This window comes from Rhea pennata, chromosome 25, assembly GCF_028389875.1.
Source record: "Rhea pennata isolate bPtePen1 chromosome 25, bPtePen1.pri, whole genome shotgun sequence".
NCBI classification, from domain to species: Eukaryota; Metazoa; Chordata; class Aves; order Rheiformes; family Rheidae; genus Rhea; species Rhea pennata.
Genome location: NC_084687.1, coordinates 885,014 through 907,595, shown reverse-complemented (window position 1 = coordinate 907,595; position 22,582 = coordinate 885,014). Strand labels below are relative to the sequence as shown.

Here is a 22,582-nt window from a genome sequence, read left to right as displayed (position 1 = left end):
CAAACCTAAAATGCTGTCCATTTGAGAAACTAGGGCAAGGGAACAGGCAGGAACATTGCTTGCTCAATTGCCATGTCCAAAAGCAGTGAATATGCCAAGTGTCATTGTATCACTGTCATCACCAGTGCCATTTCCTTACTGGATCTGAGGGCAAGAGACTGATCAGAGACCTATGATTACTGTGATTACTGGTGCTACCAGGGCTGGGTCATCAATGTTTTAGCTGAGGCAACTCAACAGAGCTTGCCTCCCCTACTTTGGAAGGCTGGATCCTACCAGTATGAGTGCTGCTCTTCTGATCTCTCCAAACCATCCCCAGCCTCCTGCCCTCTTTTAAGCCCTTGATTTCCACTCCTACACCTGCAACATCAACATCTCCATGTTCTTGCAGTCTCTTTACCACAGTTGTGCCTCACTCTCCTTTCCTCTCACATCCTTAACCATCCTCACCTCCACTATCCTGTGCTGCCTTTGCTGGCTGGTTGAATGGTAAACCTTACTACAGCTGGGTCAGTTATGTGCATTATGCATGTGCGGACTATATGTGCCAGGACATACAGGCAGGTAGCTTTTCCCACCATAAAGGTGTTCTCCAGGGGCTCACAGCAACCATGCTTTACAAAATACAGAGTAGCTTTGTGTCTTCCTCCTCTTCCCCTGAATGTAGCTGCGATAAGCCCAGTAGAATTGAAATGGAGAAGGGGATAGGACAGCTAATAAACAGATGGGCACACAGTTACAGCAATCTCATATGCTCCCTTTACTTTGGAAACCAAGATAAAAATAATGGAGGACATTGAGAACAGAGGAAGCCTCATGCAAAAGCAGTGAGAAATCCCAGTATCGAGCAAGGGACGGTCATAGCAGAAGGCCAGGCAAGCCTTGGGAGCTGCCACAAGGTATGTCCAGGGAGAGACCTTGGGAGAAACATTTCCAAATAGCTCCTGAAATGCTGCTTCTCATAACAGTCTTTATCAGAGCATGGGGAGCACTTGGGAGCGAGAGATGTGCAGGAAAGCATTTGGAAGAGTTTTCTGAATGATTTGCATTTTTTTGAGCAAGGGGACTGGACTAGATGATCTCCAGAAGTCTCTTCCAACTTCAACTGTTCTGTGATTCTGTGATTTTCCTGTCCTCTTCCCCCATCCCCAGATCCTCCTCTCCCTGTCTCCCCAAAAGTGACAGGGCTTGACAAATCCTAGGGTTGCAGAGACAGGATCCAGAAAAGTAACAAATCTCTCCAGCAGCTCTATGTGAGTGGAGATGCTACAGCAGGCCATTCTCCATTACAGTTCCCTCATTTACTCTCATGGAACTTCTTATTACTCCCTTATTATCCCTTCCCTTTCACTCCAGTTGCTCCATTATCTGACCAGATGTCTTTGGGACACCTTGGTGGCATTCGTGGGGCCATCCTTGGTCTTGATGCCCTAAGCCTAGTTGGTTTCCATAGACTCTGCTGGGTGCTACCACTTGGGCAAGTATAACCAGGAACAGGAAGACTATTTGGAGCCAGTACAGACAAGGGCTCAGCTGACACATCAGATCTGGGGAAAGCAGAGACCATGGTGAACACTGGGCAAAGAGCCCAGCTATAGCCACAGAAATCCATAGGAGCTGCAGCTAATCCCTCTCCCACCAAGGCTGGAAGCAGATCGTCAGCAAGATCCCCACAGACCATAACTTTACTGTGGCACTGGAGACCATGGGCATCCTGCTTGATAGAATGAGATTTAGAAGTTGTTGTATTTTAAATGGCATTCAGATTGAATGGTCATCACTTGTCTGCCAAACTGGAGGGCAAGGGCTGTGCACCAGCACTGAGTGAGCAGCAGAAATCATAGCCAGGATAGGTGCAAAGGGGAAGTGAAATCTTCTGGCCAGCTGCCAGGGGAAGGATTTTGAAAAGAAGCAGTTTTGTGATGGTAAGGTTGTATATGATCAAGCTCCCTGGGTGGTCAAGCATGCAGTAAGAGCAGAGGGGTCTGCATCATTTCCTCCCCAAAACTCTGGGCTCAGCCATCAAGGCTGCTAGGACTGGCAAATCACAAGCTGGACAGGATGCCAGCCCCTTAACAACCACATCCCACGGTGAAGGAGAGAAGTGATGCACATGCAGCTTCCTCTTTATGTGCATCCCTTGGGCTTCTGGCTAAAGACTAAAAGCAGTTCCTGAAATTTCATGCACTGAGGCTATGAACGGAGATGCGCAAGTGCATGGTCTATTCTCACAGCTGTTACAGTACTCCAAGAATTCAAAGGTGAGCACAAACTCTAGGGAAGATGCTTGTAACCAGGACCTTCCTGCAGCAAGTGACCTATGCTAGTCCCAGGGTATAGACACTTGGATAGCAGGTACTTCTTCTCAAAAACAGGCACCGCATTGAGGATCACTGCTTAAGCATTGCTCAAGTCATCTTCCTAAACTTTGCTGATTTCCATGCTACTGGAGGTGACCTGGGGTATCTGAAACACCCTTGGAGCTGGCAGATGTTACACAGGACCCATGTCCTTTCAGAGGAGCAACTGAAGGCCAGGGACACCTTGGACAGGATTAGATGCCCATATTTATATGACTTAATTGTGCCTTGAGCTGTACTCAGGCTTCACAGACTTAAAACACAGGGGTACCCATGGTTGAGACACAACTCAATCCCAAAATGGAGGGATTTTTTGAAACATATTCGTCTATACTAAACATTAGTTCTACCTAAACAAAGAAACATTATGAGTGTTACTAGCAGAGTGCCTTCTGCACAGCTTAAATTCCAGTTCTGCCCTGTTTACCAGGCACTAAGCTCTATTTGATATGCTTACATAGCACACAGGATTCAGCTCAGCTACTTTTAGCTGCTCTGCTGTGGAGGGCTCTATCTGAGCAGTCACCTTTGAGTACCATTAGTTGGGAGAAATAGGTACTTTAAGTGTCTGAAGTGTGTCAAGCAACAATCAACATAATCTCATGATGACACCAACTGCCCTCTCTTACCCCATTCTAAATTTGCCTTTATTTTTCTGATGACTATGTAAAGAGTCAAATCACCTCCTCACATGCAGACATCTGTATTTTCTTGGAGGAATCCCCCAGAATAACCTGCCCTGCTAAACACATATTTCTGAACTTGGTTCACACAGGTCTCCTAGAGCAAGGTTACTAATGGAAGATAAATAATTTGATTTGGAGCTCACTGACAATTTTGAAAATTCAAGTCAAAGTGAAAATGAATGTTTTAAAATTCTGATTGAGTGGAAAAGTCAAAAATATTTCATCAGAGTTGAGGAAAAGATTTTGATTTTAATAGAATAAAAGAAATAGACTTTGAAAAAACAGCATTACAAAAAAATGCTCTGTATTAGAGAAAATCCAGAAAAGATTAAAAATGAAATATATTGAAATTAAACAACTGTATTTCTTTCAGGATATGGGGAAATGGATTCAGAGAACATTTATGGGTCATCGAATGTACATTTTTCATCCTCTAAAATGAGTTTTGGTTCACAAAGCTTGCATGACAGTCTAATTCTGCACCTACTGCAAATTCTGTCTGCAACTCCTTCACAGGTGGTCCTGAAAAGACAGAGACACGATTATGACCGCTCTTGAGCTTGAAAAATCTCCATGGGCAATACAGGACAAGCATCCTCACTGCTCTGACTCAGTTTTCCCCTCATACTTTTAGCCTCATCACCTATTTCAAGCGCAAGTTTGGAGGACAGGGCCAGTTTCAGGTGGACATAGAGTTTAGTAAAGTGATCTCATCTCTTATGGAATCACTAGCAAATTCTACAGTATGAGGAGTAATATTCACCAGCTCCTTTCAAGTTTTCTTTTTTCCTTGGAGAAGAGGGAATATCCTGGTCTTCAGAGAAACCAATCCTCTCCTGGGAGGATCAGGTAACAAAGAGGGGTAATTAAAAAAGTGACAGGGAAAGACTAAACATATTGCAGCACGTCTCTCCACTTCAGGAAGAAAAGCCTCCAATGGGTCTTTGTTCCATTATCTCCACGTGTTGAGCATAGCCCTTACCCAGGATAATGAGAGTCCAGCTCAGCTCTTAGATGGTCTTGTTCATATGAAGTCATCAGAATATGAAGAAAAAGGGATATGCTAAGCAAGGCTGACAGAACTGAGCACTGGGTCTGCAAGTTTCCTGATACAATGAGCTGTTGGCATAGCAACAGGCTGAAAAATCCTGAAGTAGAATGTAATATAAATAACATAATATACAATAAATATAAATAATTCAAATTTCATTTATAGATGAAATAACCCAATACATGCCTGCCTGTCTCCCATTAGTGGAAAAAGCTGTCAGCTCTTCTTGGGCACTGTTAATCTAGCATTCCTACCTCGGAGCACTGTGAGACAGGTTGCTGGCAGGCCATCTCCTCTGTCATGCAACACTGCCACAACATGCTGCTGGGTTTTCTCTGCCTCTGTCCTTGCAGGCCTCCTGGTTTCAGCCAAACCACATCCCAGCAGGGAGCCCCCATCTCTGCTATTCCCCCCCCCCCCAGCTTTCCATGCTTGATGTATCCCTGTTTTGCTTGGCTTCTCTTATCTTTTGGCTGAGACAACTGCACCTTTCAAATCCTGATATGCCCCTAAGGCCAAGGAAGCAAAACAAATTCAGTGTCTTAAGCTTAACTCTGTCCTGATCTTGCCAGGTCGCAGACAAGCTGCTCAAACTGTGTGCTGTGTGGCTGAACAAAGACCCCAGGAATTTTCTCTGTGTAGGTATGTTTCATTATCCCCCTCTGTGGATCTGTCTTGATTTTGTTCTTAAAAGAAACAATAATACATTGGTAACAGTGGCCTCTTTTTCCTCTTATTCTAAGGAAATAAGAAGTAAGCACTATTTTAATGCCACTGAAAGTCTGTTGAGAGGAAAAGAGCCAAAAGTAGCTAAAGGAATTTAAAAAATGCTCAGATGAAAACCTTACTTTGTATTTTATATTTCAAATGCTTTAACTGCGTTAATATTCTCACTACAGAGTCTCTAAGGAACAGGCAAAAATGAGAGGTGTTTTTTAAGTAACAACATGCCAGTAATACTTGCATACATCCCCCTCCACAACACTGAGATGTCCTAAGATCAGCAAGAACATTTTACTAAAAAAAAGATGCATTTGGATATTTTGATTCACTACCCAACCTTAGACACTCAATGGAAGTCAATGTGGATTGAACCACAAAAGAGATCTGAAGAGCAGAAAGCAGTAGTGAACCAAAAATGATGCAAACTCTTGATCTGAATCATACCAAAACATTCCAAGCAAATGGAGTGTCTGGAATAAACTGGAATAATTGACTGCAGTAGAGTGACCTCTCTGCTTAACAGGGTCTCCAGCATCCCCCCACCTTTAAAAGAATGTCCCAAAATTAAAAGACAGTTTTGAAATGAAACATCAGAAAGTTTTGTGCCAGATATGCTGAAACAAAACATTTCAGCTTCTTGGGAACAGGATGTTCCCTTTTGGAAGTGTCATGATAAAAATTTGAGTGGATTTGTTCTTTCTTTCAGTATTAATTCTTCCTCCCTCTGTATTTCACACACATCTGCTGGCTTTGGTCTCAACCTGGGGGTGGTTTTAGTCTCTCTAAAAACTCATTTTCAGTGTTTTCCCCATTACTATGGACACCCTGTCTCTCTCTGACTTTGCAGCATCTCTTGCTGGACCTAAAAGGCCCCATTTCACCCTTCAGGGAAGCATAAGCATTTGGTACAGCAAATTCCACCATCACAGGTATTACCACCATGTACCTATGAGGAATAGGGAATTATTGTGCTATTAATCTGCAGTTTTACTTCTCAGTGTCAAGACAATAGATTTAAGTGATGAGGCAAAACTTTTCAGAGCTGCTATGATTGAGGAAAGGGCTGTGCCTTACCAGGCTGGAGTTTGCAACATTGGTGTCATCCTCAGGCATGGGCAGGTAGATGGCCAGGGCCACACAGTTGGCAAAGATGGTCAGAAGGATGATGATCTCAAAAGGTCTGACAGCAAGTATTAAGGAACAGAGACACCAGCAAGGAACCGAAAAGCAAATACACCCTATGCCCCTGTCCTGACTTGTCTAAGAACATGTGGGGAAACTCCACAGGCTGTAGAGAAACCTTCCACTGGGGCAGAAAATCAGAGAAAAGAGTCAGGCTTCATGCTCTGCACATCCACACTTGTTCCCCTTCCATGGATCCCTTGGGATGGAGGGGATTTGGTAATGATGGACCAGGATGAGATACAGGGCTTGGATATTTGAGACACGGCTGCTGGAGAAAGGCAGCGTTGACATGGGATATATGAGGAGGGGAAACAAATTAAAAGGTTGCCTTTGAGGAATAATCAGGGTATAGGAAAGCTGGCAGTCTCCCTCTCGTCATCCTTTGATAGGTTGTCTGGAAGGTTCAGGATCTTCTTCCAAAATGTAAGCACTTAGCCAAAGCATCACCCTTTGCAGTGTGCTAGTTCTTGGTCTCTCTTCATTCAATAGCACTGGGGGGACACTGCTGAGAGGCAGATTTCAGGTGGGCTATGTCACTCCAGCTAGGAAGTACCTAATGGAAAGACAGCTCCTTCTCCTCTAGCAGAATATCCAGCTGCCATCCTGTGGCCTGGAGTGGCTCAGTGTAGGCAGCACCATGGGCTGAGAATAAATAGGGCAGTTATCCTGAGCTTTGTCCCCTCTTTGAAGGGGGGGGAATGTATTGTCTGGGCCCTGTGGCATCTCAAAACAAATGGTCTGATCAGCTGTTCCCTCTGCAGGCCCTATAACAGGCACTTGGTCACAGCTGTGTTTTTCCCGCTTTCACTACTTCGCTGGGCCACTGAAATTTCAAGGTCAAACTCTAGCTACCATGTTCCTGAACCACTGACAGAGCTCAAACTTTGGCCCCAGAAACCTGTTCAGGGAAGGGCTCTCACCTCAGGGATCCCAAGTCTCTGTTCCTCAAATCCAGTGAGTGCAGCAGACATGTGATTGAACAGCTATCACCTTTTGCTCTCTCTTATTACCTGACTCTGCATAATTTAGTCCTCGCTCAAAGATCCAAAGAGATCAGGACAAGCATAGCATACTTGCCAACTGTGAGAAGAACTGGTTAGAAAGAATAAGCAGTGCTCAGGACTGTTCAGAGTCCTTGACCCAAAGTATTTTGGAGTACTTTGACCACTAGAAACACTCGCATACATATGCAATGTTCTTCTATCCTTAGTGACTGATAAACCCATGGAGCTGGTCACGTCCAGGCCTTGTTCAGAACTGAAATGCTTCTGGGTCCTAGGCTTGTGTTCTGTTCAATGCACCTTGCAGCTGTGCTTGTACCTGAAAGCAAAGAGGTCTTTGTCATTCATCTAGTGGCCTTGTCCTGTCAGAAGACTTCATACTCACTAGAGCATGGGGCAAAAAAGGTATACCAAATATTTTCCACCATAATGATCATCCCAAAGCTTCCTGACAAATAATGTTTCCTAATGAGTAAATCTTAGTTCTCTTTAACTCACTTGTCTTGTCTGCATCCATCAGTACCACTGAAAACCACTGAAACCAGAAGCACGTGGAGGAAATGTCCAAGTGTCCACTGGGCGAGACCTGCCCAGAGCATAAATCAACAAATAGCAATTAGCATATCCAGTAAACTAGCATCTCTCCCCTGCAGCCCCTTCTCCTCGCCAGTGACCTATCAGACAACATTAAGAGCAAGAAGTTAGACCACAGCCAGTGCTTCCCCAACAAACTGTTTTGAGAGCTTTCTCATCCTCATCTCTATCTGTAACTACCAACCTGCCTGTTTCATCTCTATTGCCTGCAAATTGATAAATCTCATCACTGGGTACAGATGCTCCAGTAGCACAAGATGAGATTTCTCAGCATTTCCACCTCACTCTCAGCAAAGCCTCTGAAGGAACTCAGCTCCCAGGAACACCCTCTGTGGGAACATCTAAAACTCAGCCATCCAGAATGATTCTGCTACAACCTCAGCATAGCCCTCAAAATTCAGTACCCCAAAGGGGGTCCCACAGCCATATTGACACCTTCCCATACCTTGGTTAATAAAGTAACTACCTCAGTTTTCCAGCTAATCATGCTGAGGCCAGCCTTGGGCTGCCCTGGCTATACTACTATCTAACCCAGCATGATGGGGTGAGGGACATTAAAGAGTATTCTCTTCATTTCCATTTCAGCCTGCTAAGTTGACTGAGTGCTGCCAGTTGAGTCCTTCTGTGCTGGTCAATCAGGTTATTCTGCCTTTTCTGGACTCTTCTGGCCAACAAATTGTTGATATTTTAAAAACCATACTCAGCTGGAAAAGCTGCCTCCTTCTGTGCTCCAGGTAACACAGCACAGACCACGGGCTAGAAGCTCCCCTGCCTGCTCTGACAGGGTGAGATGAGCAGTCCACCTTGCAAGCACTCATTCCAGTTTCCATGTAGTTGCAGTGATGCAGGTGTGTAGGAAGGAAGTGGTGAAAGCAATAGAAAGAGGAGCAGAAATCATGGACCAATAGCCACTAAACTACAAAAGTAAAAGAATCTTTGCTTGTTCCTCTGCTCTAGTGAAAACAGCCACATACATATTTCCTTCTGCTCCTTGAAGGGAGAATTATCTTGCAATTGGAGGTGAAGCCAGGACTCAGTGCTCTCCTGGCAACAGTGTGTTACCTGCAAGTCCCACATTGCCTGACAGTGTTCATGAGTCTGGTACTGTCAACAGATAGATATGCAGTGGGACAATTCAGCTAACCAACAGTCATGTACTGCCACTGGAGCAAGAGGTCTCTCTACCTCTTGTCATTGATATCTCCAGAGACTCAAAACCTTCCTCACACCCTTGACTTGAAAAATCTCAATTCTGCTCCCTGGCAGCCTCCTGTGATGTGGCATCCAAGGGAAAAAAGTGTAGCTTCACAACAGGTATTAGGCACTCAGTACCTTGTTCATGGTCCCCAGACTGCTCACCCATCTGCCTTAAAGTCCTTCTGGTTACAAAATGACATGGAATACCAGCACTCTCCATTTGCCTGGAAAAGACTGTCCCAACTCTGTGCCTCTGCATTGTGCCTCTGACAGTGTAGATGCTATGCAGTAGAGATGGGGTCAAGGAACAGAGATATGTAACAGCATCCTGAACCCATTCACCAGGTATCCCCATAGAGAATAATCACACTAATCTCCACCTGGCAATCGGTCTTGCCTTGAAGTCCGTAACAACCCACAGGAGCTGGAACAACCCCATCATGCCTTGCAAACCCTGATTGCTGAGTGAAGGGAGACAGGTGCACTAGTGTATAAATACAGCCAGGCACAAGAGTGGTGCCAGTGAAACCCAATGCCTAGAATCACTCATCTCCCACAAGTCAGGACCATCTGCACCTCTGATCTTCCTGATGAGACATCTACCTCTTTCCTCCATGCCCCTTGCACAGTCCCCAGTATGGGAAAGGCTCCTGTCAGTGTGCTATGCAGTTTCTCTGGCATATGTTGGCCCATTAGTAAGAGGGTGTCTGAGCATGCTGGAAGATATATACATTATTTTCAGCTCTACCCTGACACTAGAGTCTATGGTCAAGTTCTTTCATAGAATCATAGAATGGGTAAGGTTGGAAGGGACCTCTGGAGATCATCTAGTCCAGCCTAGGAGGGTCACCAGGGTCACCTCAGCAGGGTCACCTAGAGCACGTTAGACAGGGTTGCATCCAGGCGGGCTTTGAATATCTCCAGAGAAGGAGACTCCACAACCTCCCTGGGCAACCTGTTCCAGGGCTCTGTCACTCTCACAGGGAAGAAATTCCCCGTCACGTTCAGGTGGAGCTTCCTGTGTTTCAGTTTGTGCCCATTGCGTCTTCTCCTGTTGCATGGGACAACTGAAAAGAGTTTGTCCCCATCCCCTTGACACCCTCCCTTCAGGTACTTAAACACATTGATAAGATCCCCCCTCAGTCTTCTCTTCCCCAGGCTAAACAGGCCCAGCTCTTGCAGCTGTTCCTCTGAGGGCAGGTGCTCCAGCCCTCTGATCATCTTTGTAGCCCTATGCTGGACTCTCTCCAGTAGCTCCATCTCCTATGCCCATGTAAGATGAAGACACAGCTCTGGGAAGGAAGCACTTGCAGAACATCCCATTCCTCATCTGAAGAGAAGCAGAAATGGCAATTTCCCCAATTTTGGCTCTGCTCCCTCTACTCAAAGGTCAGAGAGCCTGTTTGTGCCAGGTAGGAAGAAGAAGGCTCAGACTCAATGCTCACCAAAGCACTGCCAGGTGGTGTGAGCATGCTGTGAGTGTCTGCAAATGGGCAATACAGACTTTGATCAGGATGGCATTGCTGGTGGAGCTGGGGCATGGCTTTGGTGCCCCTGTAGCATCACATATAATAACACAATGTAGGCAGTGTTTCCAACCAGCAAGACCTGGCTCTGCAGCCCCCAGATACAGGATGGAGGCTTGGTCTGGTGGGGCAGGATTGCCCAAGCTACCCTGGAGAGGAGAGAACCCCAGACTGGGAGAACACCTAGATACATTCAGCAACTGAAATGAGAAAAATTGGGGTGGGAAGACTGGATTTGCTGGAAATGCCCAAGTCCTTTCACTTTCAGTTGAGCCCAAATGTTTTGTTGAAACCAAGTGAAATGTTTCCTTTCCCATTAAGGCAAAAATGTCCTCTTCCCTTCCACAAAATACAAGTGCTATTTTAAACAAACAATGGCCTAAAATTATTCTTGATGGGTGACAGAAACATGACATTTTGGCACTTCAAAGCTAAAACACCCCAGTCAAAGAAAGGCCACCTAAAGAATAACCACCCCAAATCCATTCATAAGTTAAACCAGAGACACACAGAGATACTGCTTCACCCATTAAAGCCTTCACTTGAGTCAAAAGTGGTGAGGAGTAAACAGATAAGGAGATTGAGATGGTAATGGTGTTGGCAGGGATTTGGAGGATGCTGGCTAGCTGCCCATGGCAATAGCAGGCAGCAGCTGCAGGAGCAGGCAAGCAGTGACACATATACACATACCCATCCCAAGCAGTTCTCTGTGCTTTCCCTGCCTACCTGCCTAACTCCTTACCCCCTCTTCCCTTAGGCTGGCCTGTCCTCCAAGCTGCATCCTAAGCACCTGTTCCTCCACCCTGGCCTTCTTCTGCCTAGCCCCATCCCTGCCCTGAGATAGGCCCTGCATCCCCTCCTCTGGCACCACTCTCCCCTCCTGACAGACCGTCTCCTATTTCTCCCCAGCATGGCTCCTACCAGCCACAGTCAACAGAAAACATGTATATGCCCACATCCCTCACCACCCGGGCTGTCCCCTTCTGTCCCCACAATACTTTGCTGAGGATCCCCCTGACCTGGTCTGCTCCACCCTGTCTTTCCTACTAGCCTTTTTGTGCCTCCAGATTGCACAGCCATCACTTTTGCCAGTGCAACCCGCTGGGGCTGCCTGAGCCCTTCCTTACCTTTCCTTGCTCCTTCACAGGCCCAATAAGACAGCCAGCACAAACAGCCCCACCACAGCATAAACAAAGCCAGTGTGCTGAGGACTTGCCTGTTTAGCAGCCCCAAGGGGTCCTGCTCCAGCAAGCACTCTTCCTTAGCACCCATGCTCACAGGCATGCACACACAGGTGCTTCCAAGCCCACTCAGCCCAAAGGATACTTCCACTCCACGATGCTGATGCATGCCTTCCGCAGTGGATTTTGCAGCGTTAAGCAGAACAGAGCCCTGGCTGGCCGGGGGGCTGCTGGTGGCACTGGCTTCTTGGACTTCTCCTTCTGTTGCCTCTTCTTCACATCATCTTGGGGAGAAGCAAGCTCCATGGTCTTTCTCCCCTAGCTGCCTCTTCCTGCCCCACAGCCAAGCCCCCTTTCCCCAGATCTTGGCCAGCCAGAGCCTCTCTGGATCTTCCCTCCTGCTAAGCCTGTCCTCTCTGTGCACTGGAGGAGGTGGTGAGAGAGTGGGGGCTGGAGACTGCATTTGCATGCACAAATGCACAAAGTATGAGTTTAAAATTAGACACTAGCCTGACTCCTGGGTGCTGTCACAGTTCCTGAGGCAGCAAAAAGACTCCAGCAGCTGTTGCTTCTTTACCCAGCTTATCCTGAGGCGGGTGAGTGCTTCACATGCCATTGAGCCAGGCCGGGGGCGGGGATGGGCCACTCAGAGTCAGGTGCACACTCTCCAAAGCAAAATTGCCCTCACCTTGGGTCGCCTATTTCCCCATCTCCCTTGGCCTTCCATGTCCAAGTGGGGAGGCTGGCTGGCTGGTGGAATACATGGGCCCCATTTGCTGAATTGCATTTCTAGAGTGAGGTGGAGAACCTGACTCCGGCCAGTGGGACACTTCCCCAAGGAACGTCACCCCACAAACTGATCAGCCTTGTCTCTCTGCAGGATTTTACCTTCATGTGGAGATCCTCAGAGATGAACTGGTCTCTCAAGCCCTGGGTCCTGTACCTCTCGGGCTAGATCTGACTCACAGACAGGGACTTTGACTGCAAGCTCAGAGCTCCTGGAAGTGAGGCTGAGCCCAAAGTATGCCTTGGCTGGCACTGCTCACCTCAGACAGCCCTGGGTCAACCTCACCTCTCACATTCTGCTTGTATGGCAAGGGGCATGTCTGAGACATGCAGGAATACAAGAAGTCTAGGGTAGGTTGTGTTCTTCTCCAAGGGTCTGTCTTGGAAGATCAGCTGGGCTTGGGAAAGCCCAGCTGGATATATGGACAATGCTGTGGACTCCTAAGCTGGAGGTGTCAAGGTACAAAGGGAGAGAAGGAGCTTATCACAACCTTTTCACAGCAAGGGAAACAGAGGCATCAGGAAGAGCAGTGCTTTGGATTTTCATGAAAACCACAGACTGAGCCAGCAGAATAGTTACATAAATTTTCTTATTTATACATATGCCTCTCAGTAAATGTTGTTCCTGTCCTACAGAGATATTACAGCCTAATGTGACCAGGCAACCGTGTCAAAGTCAACCCCTGCATCCTGGGTGAAGCTCTACCCACTGCACCATGCTGCCTTGCTCAAAGCTTCTTCCTCTCTTGTTTTCAGGGTCATTTTGCCAGCTGTGGAATAGACTGTGATGAGAACCATGAGGGCCATGGTGCTAGCTGAAGTCAATCCTTCTCTCCTCTGTGGCTCGTGGCAGGAAGATAGCATAAGAGAGCAACTGCTGCAGCTGCTCCAGTCCATTTTTACACACCTAGAGAGGAGTAGGCCTAAACTGCAAAGGTGCAAAATCAGTAACCTGCCCCCTGCTATATCACTCTGCTTCATTTTATGCAAATCAGAGTCAAATTATTCCTGCTCAGGGCTCCAGCTTTGTCTCCATGTCACTGACACAGGTCCAAGCATGCCCCTGTTTCTTATCTGGTCCTCATTCTTCCCTACCCCCAAGCACTGCTATGAGCTGTATTTCTGCTGCTGCCTGTGCAGGAGTGCCAGTTCTTGAACTGTGTCCTCCCTATCAAGACTAGGATTTGGAGTCCACCTAGTGGCGAACTGCAACATGCACTTGGCATGCTCATGCTGGCAGCAGGCACTGCTCCCTGGCATGAGGTCTGCCCCAACTTGTCTAGGGCTGTTGCACTCCCCTCTGCAGGGGATGAGAAGAAACATCTCCCCTTCGATTCATCCTACAATAGCTGTCTGAGAGGATGACAGCATGGTGGGAGATCTCCTGCAACCAAGGATCTGGAAAGGACATTCAAGGTCTCTCTGATTCCCTCTGGACCCCTTCATTCACCATCTACTCCCTTCTCAACCCTGTATCTCCATCCTTGGAGATAATCTGAACTAAACTGGATAAGATCCCAAGCAACTTGACTTAATCAGACCTGTTCTGAGCAAGGGGTTGGACTTGGGACCTCTGGAACTTCATTCCAATACACCTGATTCATTTTCTCACATACACCCCTGCGTGCAGCTGCTGGGAACTACTTGCTGCTTTTCTGTGCCCTGTGTTTTGCACAAGGCTGTGCTGGCAAGCACTAGTTTGACATGACTTTAAAACGTCAGAGCTCACTCCCCTCCACATCATCCAGACATGGCACAGCTGGTGCTAAGACTATACACTTTTGTGTCTCCCATGTGACCTTAGCTAACTTCAGAGTTAGACTGAAAAGCTGAAGGCTCACACTTTGAGGCATGACAAAAGAGGAGTGGGACAGAGTAGGGAGCACTGCATAGTCACCTGCAGGAACTACACTTACCTTCTTCCACAGATCAGGCAGGGGAAGCAGAGGGGAAGATGCTAGCCTGAGGGCAGAACTTTCCTGCTCCAGTCCCTCTCTCACACGTTATGTAGCAAATCACTCTTACTGTGATCTCCACTCAATAGACATGTTCCTATCTATCTGGCAAGGGAAGGCTGCTTGCTCATGAAACTTAGGCCTCCATCAGCAGGCCAGGGGCCAAGGCTAGTATGTTTTCTTCGCCTCTCTGCTCTTCTTCCTCACTGTCTTCACATCAGGCTCAACTTCTGCTCCTTCACCACACTTGCCCAAAGACATGGCATTAGGAAGAGTCAGTGTCTGTAATCCCAAACACAGCGAGTCCATGACAGAGCCCCACTCAGCTTGGAAGGAGAAAAGGCTAACATGGGAGCAAGGACTGCAGTGGAGCCATTCCACCGCTGAAGCCAAACACTTTGCAATGGCTATGTTTCACAGGGCAGAGCCACAGGGACTCCTGTAGGGAGAGCTCAGTCAGATTGGCCCAGGCCTACCAAATCAGAAAGAGTTTCCCCACCTTCTTGAAGAGCAGGGGGTAGAAATGTTCCCCGCACTGGCCATTCTCAAGCTATATTTGCACACGACCATGTAAACAAACATTTCCTGACATGCACAAACACATGTGCATGCCCCATGCTGCGCCCCTCACCCCATCCCCCGCAAAGGCTTCCGCTTCTTGCAGCCTAATAACAGATACCTCCTTGCTTTGCCACCTAGCTCCTGTGAGACCTAGACCTGTGGGTTGTTTGAGCATGAGGCCAGACCACAGCAAGCGGTGTGCAGTGTGCCCTACTCCAAGACAACTGAGACTTTTCCTTCCTGCACACAACACCCAAAGGCAAGGCCATGGCAGCTCATGGGGACCTTTAGCAGTAGCCTGAGTCCCTGTAGTGGGTCTTTCAATGCCATCCATGTACTGTAGGGCCTTGAAGACTGAAGAGTGGGGCTGGCACACTAAACTGGAACCTAGCAAGGGACTACGTCTTTCTTGGGGCACGTTCCCTACAGTTAGAGCAAACCAGCTATTTCACTACAAAAGGGGGCGTGAACCACACCACCAGCTTCCTGCTGGGTGTAGCCCTGCATGGGGGCCACCTCACACCATCGCTGGCACCCAGCCACTGCTGGCAGGCAGCAGAGCAGGCAATGTAGCAGGCCCTGGCCCTAGACCCCCAGCACACAACCTGATGCAGACAGGGCTGAGGTGATACTGCCCTGCCCAACTGATGGGTCATGTCCTGGGGAAGGTGGGGCCCAGAGCTTCCCCCCTGGCTCTGACTCTCCTGTCAATGGCCCCAGAGGAGCTGTGCTGCTGGTAGAGAGGGCAGGGAGTGCCCACTGCAGGGAGGGACAAGGACAGGGATTGGGATGCCCCAGCCCCTGCCTGGCCCCCACCTTGCTCCCTCCCAATCTGGAGCTGGGAGTGGGCCCAGCCCAGCCATCCGTCCCTTTGCCCTGTGGGCTTCTGGCAGCACCATGCCCCTGGCTACTGCTGCCACCTGCCGCAGGGCCTGCAGAGTGCTGGAGGGCATCAAGCCCTGCGCTCATTCCTGACCCAGCCCTGCCCTGGCCCCTCTTTGGCTGCAGCCCAGCCATGGGCTGCACAGAGGGCCTTGGGATGGGGCCTGTCCCCTGCAGATTGAGCCTGTGAGGCCCTGTCCACACAAGACTATGCTGACTGAGCTGTGTCCCCTTCTGTCCACCCCCAATCATGTCTGCTTGGCCCTGTGTCCCCAAGACCAAGCATGACGGGCCATGCCTCCCCAAGACTGTGCCCATGGGGCTGAGTCCTTTGCCCAATCAAGCCTGTGGGGCTCTCACCACTTCTGCCCCGAACTGTGTTTCTGAAGCTTATCCCTCCACCAGAAAGTGCCTGCGATCCTGCACCCCCATCAAAATTGTGGCTGTGGGGCTCTGTCCACCCGTGGGCCTTGCCTATTGGATCCCATAATCTCCCTTGATGATGCCATCTTGGCCAAGCTGCCTCTCTAGACCTTACTAGGAAGGCTCTGCTACCCCGAAAGACTTTTCCTGCTGAGCAGTCACCACCTGTGGGCTAGGCCTGTGGGACTTATGGCCCCCAAAACTGTGTCTGTGGGGCTCTTTCTCCACTGAGCCAATGACTTGAAGACCCTGGCCTCCCACTTCCACCCCCCAGACTGTGCCCACTGGGCTTTGTCACCCCTGAGACCTTCCCTACTGAATCTCTATCCTTTGTCCCCATGCCTGTGGGCCCTGTCCCTGCCAGATCATACCTGTGAGGCTTTCTCCACCCCAAGACTGTGCTGCAGGGGCCCTGTCCCCAGACCAAATGATGCCTACTGAACACAATCCCATTGCAGATCATACTTTTGGGGCCCTCTCTCCCCAAACTGTACCCAAACCATACCTGCTGTGCCCTCTCCCCACTATGCCAAGTGGGCTCTGCCCTCCCCCAGTCCTGTCCCTCCAAATTATGCCTGTAGGGCCCTGTCCTCATATGAATGTGAAGGTTTCCACACACATTGTGTGCCCTGGGTCCTGTCTTCCCTCAGATCATGTTACCTGGGCCCTGAGTCCCCCAGACTGTGTCTGTCCAGCCCTTTTCCCTATCTCCCCCACCCCTGATTGTGCCTGATGGGTCCTTGCTCTCCTTGTAAGATACCTGGAGGATCCCCTTCCTCCACCACCACTGACCATGCTTATGGGGCTCTGTCAGCTTCTTCCAGGCCATGCGTATGGGTCATTGAATCTCCAAGATTCAGATCATGCAGATTCTGTCCCCCTGACTGTGCCTATGGGCTTTGTCTGTCCCAGTTATACCTGCTGGGCCCAGACCATGCCTGATGGGCCCTGTCCCCCAAGACTGTTCCTGTGGGGCTGGGTCTTCCCTTGACCGAGCCAAGATATCAGGTCACCTCTCCACCAAGATCATGGCTCTGTTCTCCCAAGACCATGTCTCCTGGTCCTGTCATGGCCCACTCAGAGACTGTTCCTGCTGGGCTCTGCTTCCCCCCACAACAGATCGTTCTGTGGGCCCTGTTTCCTCACCTCAGATCATGTGTCCTGGGTGCCTCTTCCCAGCCATGCCTGTAGTGCATGGTCCCTCTAGATTGTGTTTACTGAGCATTGTTCCCCTGTCAAACATGCTCATGAGATCCTATTACCTCCTCCAAGATTATGCTGGCTTGGCCTTCTTCAGCTATCCCTGACTGTTCTAGCCTGTCCCTGTACCACCAGTCTTTTCCTACTGGGTACTCTCTCCCTGCAAAACTATACCTACTGGGCCCTATACATCCCCTCCAGACCATATCTGCTGAACCTTATTGTCTCCAAGACTGTTTTCGCTCTGTCCTGTCCCCCAGTTTGTTCCTGCACTACCCTGTTCCCTATCATCCAAGCTCAAGAGCGGTGCATCCCTCTGAGTAAGAAGTGCAGCAAAAGGGGCAGGAGACCTGCATGGGTGAGCAAGGAGCTCCTGGCCAAATTCAAACAGAAGAAGAAAGTACACAGAATGTGGAAGAGGGGAATCGCTACTTGAGAAAATTATAGGAATGCAGTCAGAGGATGTAGAGATGCTGCGAGGAAGGCTAAGGCCCATTTGGAATTGAGTCTGGCAAGGGATATTAAGGACAACAGGAAGGGCTTCTTCAAATACATCAGCAGCAAGAAGAGGACTAGGGAAAATGTGGGCCTGCTGCTGAATGGGGTGGGGGCCCTGGTGACGAGGGATACAGAGAAGGCAGAATTACTGAATGGTTTCTTTGCTTCAGTCTTCACTGCTAAGGGCAGCCCTCAGGAATCCCAGAGCCTGGAGACAAGAAAGAAAGTCTGGAGAAAGGAAGTTAGGCAAACTTGACACCCACAGATCCATGGGACCTGATGGGATGTACCCATGAGTACTGAGGGAGCTAGCAGATGCTATGGCTAGGCTGCTCTCCATCATCTTGGAAAGGTCCTGGAAAACTGGAGAGGTGCCTGAGGACTGGAAGAAAGCCAATGTCACTCCAGTCTTCAGGAAGGGCAAGAAGGAGGACCCATGCAACTAAAAGCTGATCAGGCTTACCTCCATCCCTGGAAAGGTGATGGAATAACTTACCCTGGATGTCATCTCCAAGTATATGGAGGAAAAGAAGGTGATCAGGAGTGGCCAGCATGGACTCACCAAGGGGAAATCCTGCTTAACCAATCTCATAGCCTTCTATGATGGAATTGGTGGCTGGGTAGAGGAGGGAAGAGCAGTGGACATTGTGTACCTTGACTTCAGGAAGGCTTTTCACACTGTCTCCCATAACATCCTCCTAGAGAAGCTCAGGAAGTGTGGGTTAGAGGAGTGCACAGTGAGGTGGCTAGAGGACTGGCTGAATGGCAGAGCTCAGAGGGTTGTCATCAGTGGCGCGGAGTCTAATTGGAGGCCTGTGGCTAGTGGTGTCTTCCAGAGCTCAGTCCTGGGTCCAGTCTTGTTCAACTTCTTCATCAATGACCTGGATGAGGGGACAGAGTGCCTCCTCAGCAAGTTTGCTGATGATACCAAGCTGGCAGGAGTGGCTGGTACACCTGAGGGCAGTGCTGCCCTTCAGAGAGACCTGGACAGGCTGGAGAGCTGGGCAGAGAGGAACTTCCTGAGGTTCAACAAGGGCAAGTGCAGAGTCCTGCACCTAGGGAAGAATAACCCTAGGCACCAGTACAGGCTGGGGACTGACCTTCTGGAGAGCAGCTCTGCAGAGAAGGACCTGGGAGTGCTGGTAGACAAGTTGACCATGAGCCAGCAATGTGTCCTTGTAGCTAAGAAGGCCAATGGTATCCTGGAGTGCATTAGAAAGATTTTTGCCAGCAGGTCAATGCAGATGATCCTGCCTCTCCAGTCAGCCCTGGTGAGGCCTCATCTGGAGTACTGCGTGCAGTTCTGGGCTCCCCAGTACAAGAGACACATGGAGCTACTGGAGAGAGTCCAGTGTAGGGCTACGAAGATGATCAGAGGGCTGGAGCATCTGCCCTATAAGGAACGACTGTGAGAGCTGGGCCTCTTTAGCCTGGGGAAGAGAAGACTGAAGGGGGGATCTTATCAATGTGTTTAAGTACCTGAAGGGAGGGTGTCAAGGGGATGGGGACAAACTCTTTTCAGTTGTCCCATGTGACAGGACAAGAGGCAATGGGCAGAAATTGAAGCACAGGAAGTTCCACCTGAATGTGAGGGGGAATTTCTTCCCTGTGAGATTGACAAAGCACTGGAACAGGTTGCCCAGAGAGGTTGTGGAGTTTCCTTCTCTGGAGATATTCAAAGCCCGCCTGGGTGCAACCCTATGTAACATGCTGTAGGTGGCCCTGCTGAGCAGGGAGTTTGGACTAGATGATCTCCAGAGGTCCCTTCCAACCTTACTGATTCTATGATTCTAAGAACTGTATTCCCATATATCTGGAAATACCAGGAAGGGGAACTCAGTCAAGGATCTGCTGCTGGACATTTACTCTTTCTTGGCATGGGGGGACTGTCCAAGGAGGAAAAGGCATTAACAAGTTATAATAGGCTCCTCTGAGCAAAATCCATTCTATTTCTCATAGACACCCTCTACATTTCTTTTCTCCTTATTGGGAGGACCTTTGGTCAGCTCCTTTGACTGAACTCTGGTTTATGCTGGTTGAGTGTGTCATAAGGGACAGAAGGCCTCTGAGCATTAATCCTCTTGTACAGCAGATACTTGGTGTGGGTTACTGCGACTAGATACTGTGGGCTGAATGAAGGGGATTTAGTCTAGTAACTCAGTGGGAATATTCTCCATTTACTTCACAGAGATGAAAATAGTATCCAGGCCAACTGCTACTGGAAGAGAAGAACCCTGGGAAGGATTTACATCCCCCCAGTGTATCCCCTTTCACAAAAGGGTCTGTATCTGAATCAGTTATCACTTCCCATGCTGGACAAGGAATAAAAATAGGCATTTGAAGGCAAAGGTCATCTAGTCCATTCCAGAGGCCTTTGTTCCAAAGCATTATACTCCTGTCTTCATATTAACTTACCCTCTGCATTTCTTCAGTCACTGTACTGGGAGCGAGAGTGATTAGCTCTGACATACACTCCTTCCTTGGATGAAATGCACCCGTAATGTAGATGGGCTCTTCAGCCTCTTTTCACTCCATTCTCCAAAAAATGAGCTTCAGTGAAGGGTATCGCGTATGTATTTAGCTTTTGGTTCCCTTGTCACAGCTGAGTAGTAGTCTTGGAAAGGCAGCATTTTCATTCCTTTCAGTATGAATGTGAATGAGCACTGAGAGACAGCCGGTGCTGTGGCTTACTATAGAGTCAGGAGAACTGGTCTGCATGTCAGTCTTGTTCACAGCTGTCCTGTGCTTGTAGCTTTGTCAGCTAGAGGATGATCACTTTGACAAGTTACCCTATCTTGGAAAGCCTGATGGAGAAGGCATGACATGGTTCCTGACACTCCTGGCTCTGTGTCATGAGTGAGGTCTCAGTACTCTCATTCCAGCTAAAGACATACAATTGCCCAGATAAAGCTGCCCAGAAGCATTTCTGTGACCTTAGCATTTCTGTGGCTTCTCCCATAGTATTCAGATATCACCCCAACCTCCCCAAGCACCCTGAATATTTCCATGGGGCTCCAGAGCTGACAGTTCCTGAAAGACAACACAGTCACCCCTGGAGAATGTTCTTTGAAGTGAACTAAAGCAGTTGTCTACTTTCCTTTTCAAAACAGTGAAGAAAGACTAATATCAGCACTGTGACTTGTCCTATGAGACCATGGGTGTCTAAGAGAAGTAGAGATATTTCCTGCTGAAAATCCCCATTCCTGATTCGTAACTACACAGGATGCCTAAGCAAATACAAGGAGGGGGCTCATTTTCTCTATTTAGAGCACGGTTTCAGCTGGGTCTCCTGAGTATTTAATCCTGAGTATTAAAAGCCTGAGGGTTGGAGGGATTCTGCTCCCTTCCATGCACTCCACAAACACATAGCATGTGAGATTTTTCTTGCCTAAGCTTAGGTATGCACAAAACAGGTGTCCTCACAGAAGCTCCTTGTCTAACTGGAGATAGACTCCACCTTCCCTGTAGGTCCCAAGGCTGAAATACACACTGCAGCCATTGTTCATTCTAGTTGAACACTTTGTGTGTGACAAACATCAGATATTGAAAGATGAGCTGGATTAAATACACAGCAACTGAACTCGTTTTGCGCTCCTGATCTCTGCACTGCCATTTTCTCATTGCCTGTTGTTTTCACCCTGGATAAATAATTGCTGGAATTTTTCACTCAAGTGCAAGAGATCTTCTTGGAAAATGCCATCAAAAAAGCTTTTCACAGGGTATTTTGGCTAAGCAGGTCAGCACGTGCCTGTCTTTAGATCATGAATTCTACAACAATATCAATGTATTTATTCTGTGCCTAATGCCTAATGCGTGTAATATTGCCCAAGGTTTGTGATTAATCCAATAATGTCATTAAATATCACAAGAATGCAACTGACAAGGTATTAATTCACTCTTCTTTATTGGCAGGTGGACTTTAACACATCCTGTGTCTCCTTCAGGTTCTTCTGTATGTGGCTGCATCTGCACTACGGAGACAATTCAGTCCTCAAACAAAACACATCTGCCTTGAAGTTCCTTTTGGCTCCACTGAGCACAAAGTGAGTCCAATCCACAAGCTCAGATGGGCATGTCTTACCTTTGTCTGCTGCATATAGCTCTCAAGTCCCCAAATGTCCTCAAGAGATGGATCTAGTAAGGAGCACAAGGCTGAGTGATCATGGGCAGGTTCAACCACGTGAGTAGTGGACTGAAATCTCCAGTGTGGGCTTATAAAAAGGTAATACTAGGGAAAAAACAGGGTTCATAAGGAAGATATCTTGATACGAAAACAGGAAAGAAGTGTGTACAATAAATGTCCAGTTTCCATGTGATGGGAACAGGCAGATTATCCTAAGTGTCCTGTACAGACATTTCAGGGTATTATGCCAAAAGGTAGGGATAGGAGAAGTACTATCTCTGTTGAGAAATAGGAGGAGGAGAAAGTAATTTTGCCACCAACAAAACTACCAGCTTGGAAGGAGTGCTCTCCACGCACTGACAAGAGAGGGGGAAATTTCAGCACTCTCTGCCTTGACATTTGTCTGTAATCTCCAGCAAGGAGAAAGACATTGTTTCCCCTGGACAGCAAACTTACTTTGTGCTCTTGTTCAGTTACTTTAATGTGGAGCAACTAGGATCCTGCAGGAGCCTGGCAGTGTGTCTGTCTCCCATGCCCACAGCTGCATGGATCTGCAGAAATGAGGCAGCAAGGTCAGATTGCTCAGGGAGTGCTGGAGGCCTGCGATGCAAGTGGAGTCCAAGGATTTCCTAAGCAGCTCTTCCAGCACT

The 22,582-nt window shown here is 48.3% G+C and overlaps 1 protein-coding gene across 1 annotated transcript in view; it reads right to left on the bottom strand.

Annotated features, from left to right (window-relative positions):
• CACNA1S (calcium voltage-gated channel subunit alpha1 S) overlaps positions 1-11,810 on the bottom strand; it is a 47,899-nt gene extending 36,089 nt beyond the window's left edge. The window contains exons 1-2 of the mRNA XM_062595073.1: positions 11,650-11,810; positions 5,895-6,000 (exon numbers count right to left, since the gene is read on the bottom strand). Coding sequence (XP_062451057.1) covers positions 5,895-6,000; positions 11,650-11,810 — 267 coding nt within the window. The remainder of the gene's footprint in view (positions 1-5,894; positions 6,001-11,649) is intronic.
• Between the last annotated feature and the right edge of the window lie 10,772 nt (positions 11,811-22,582).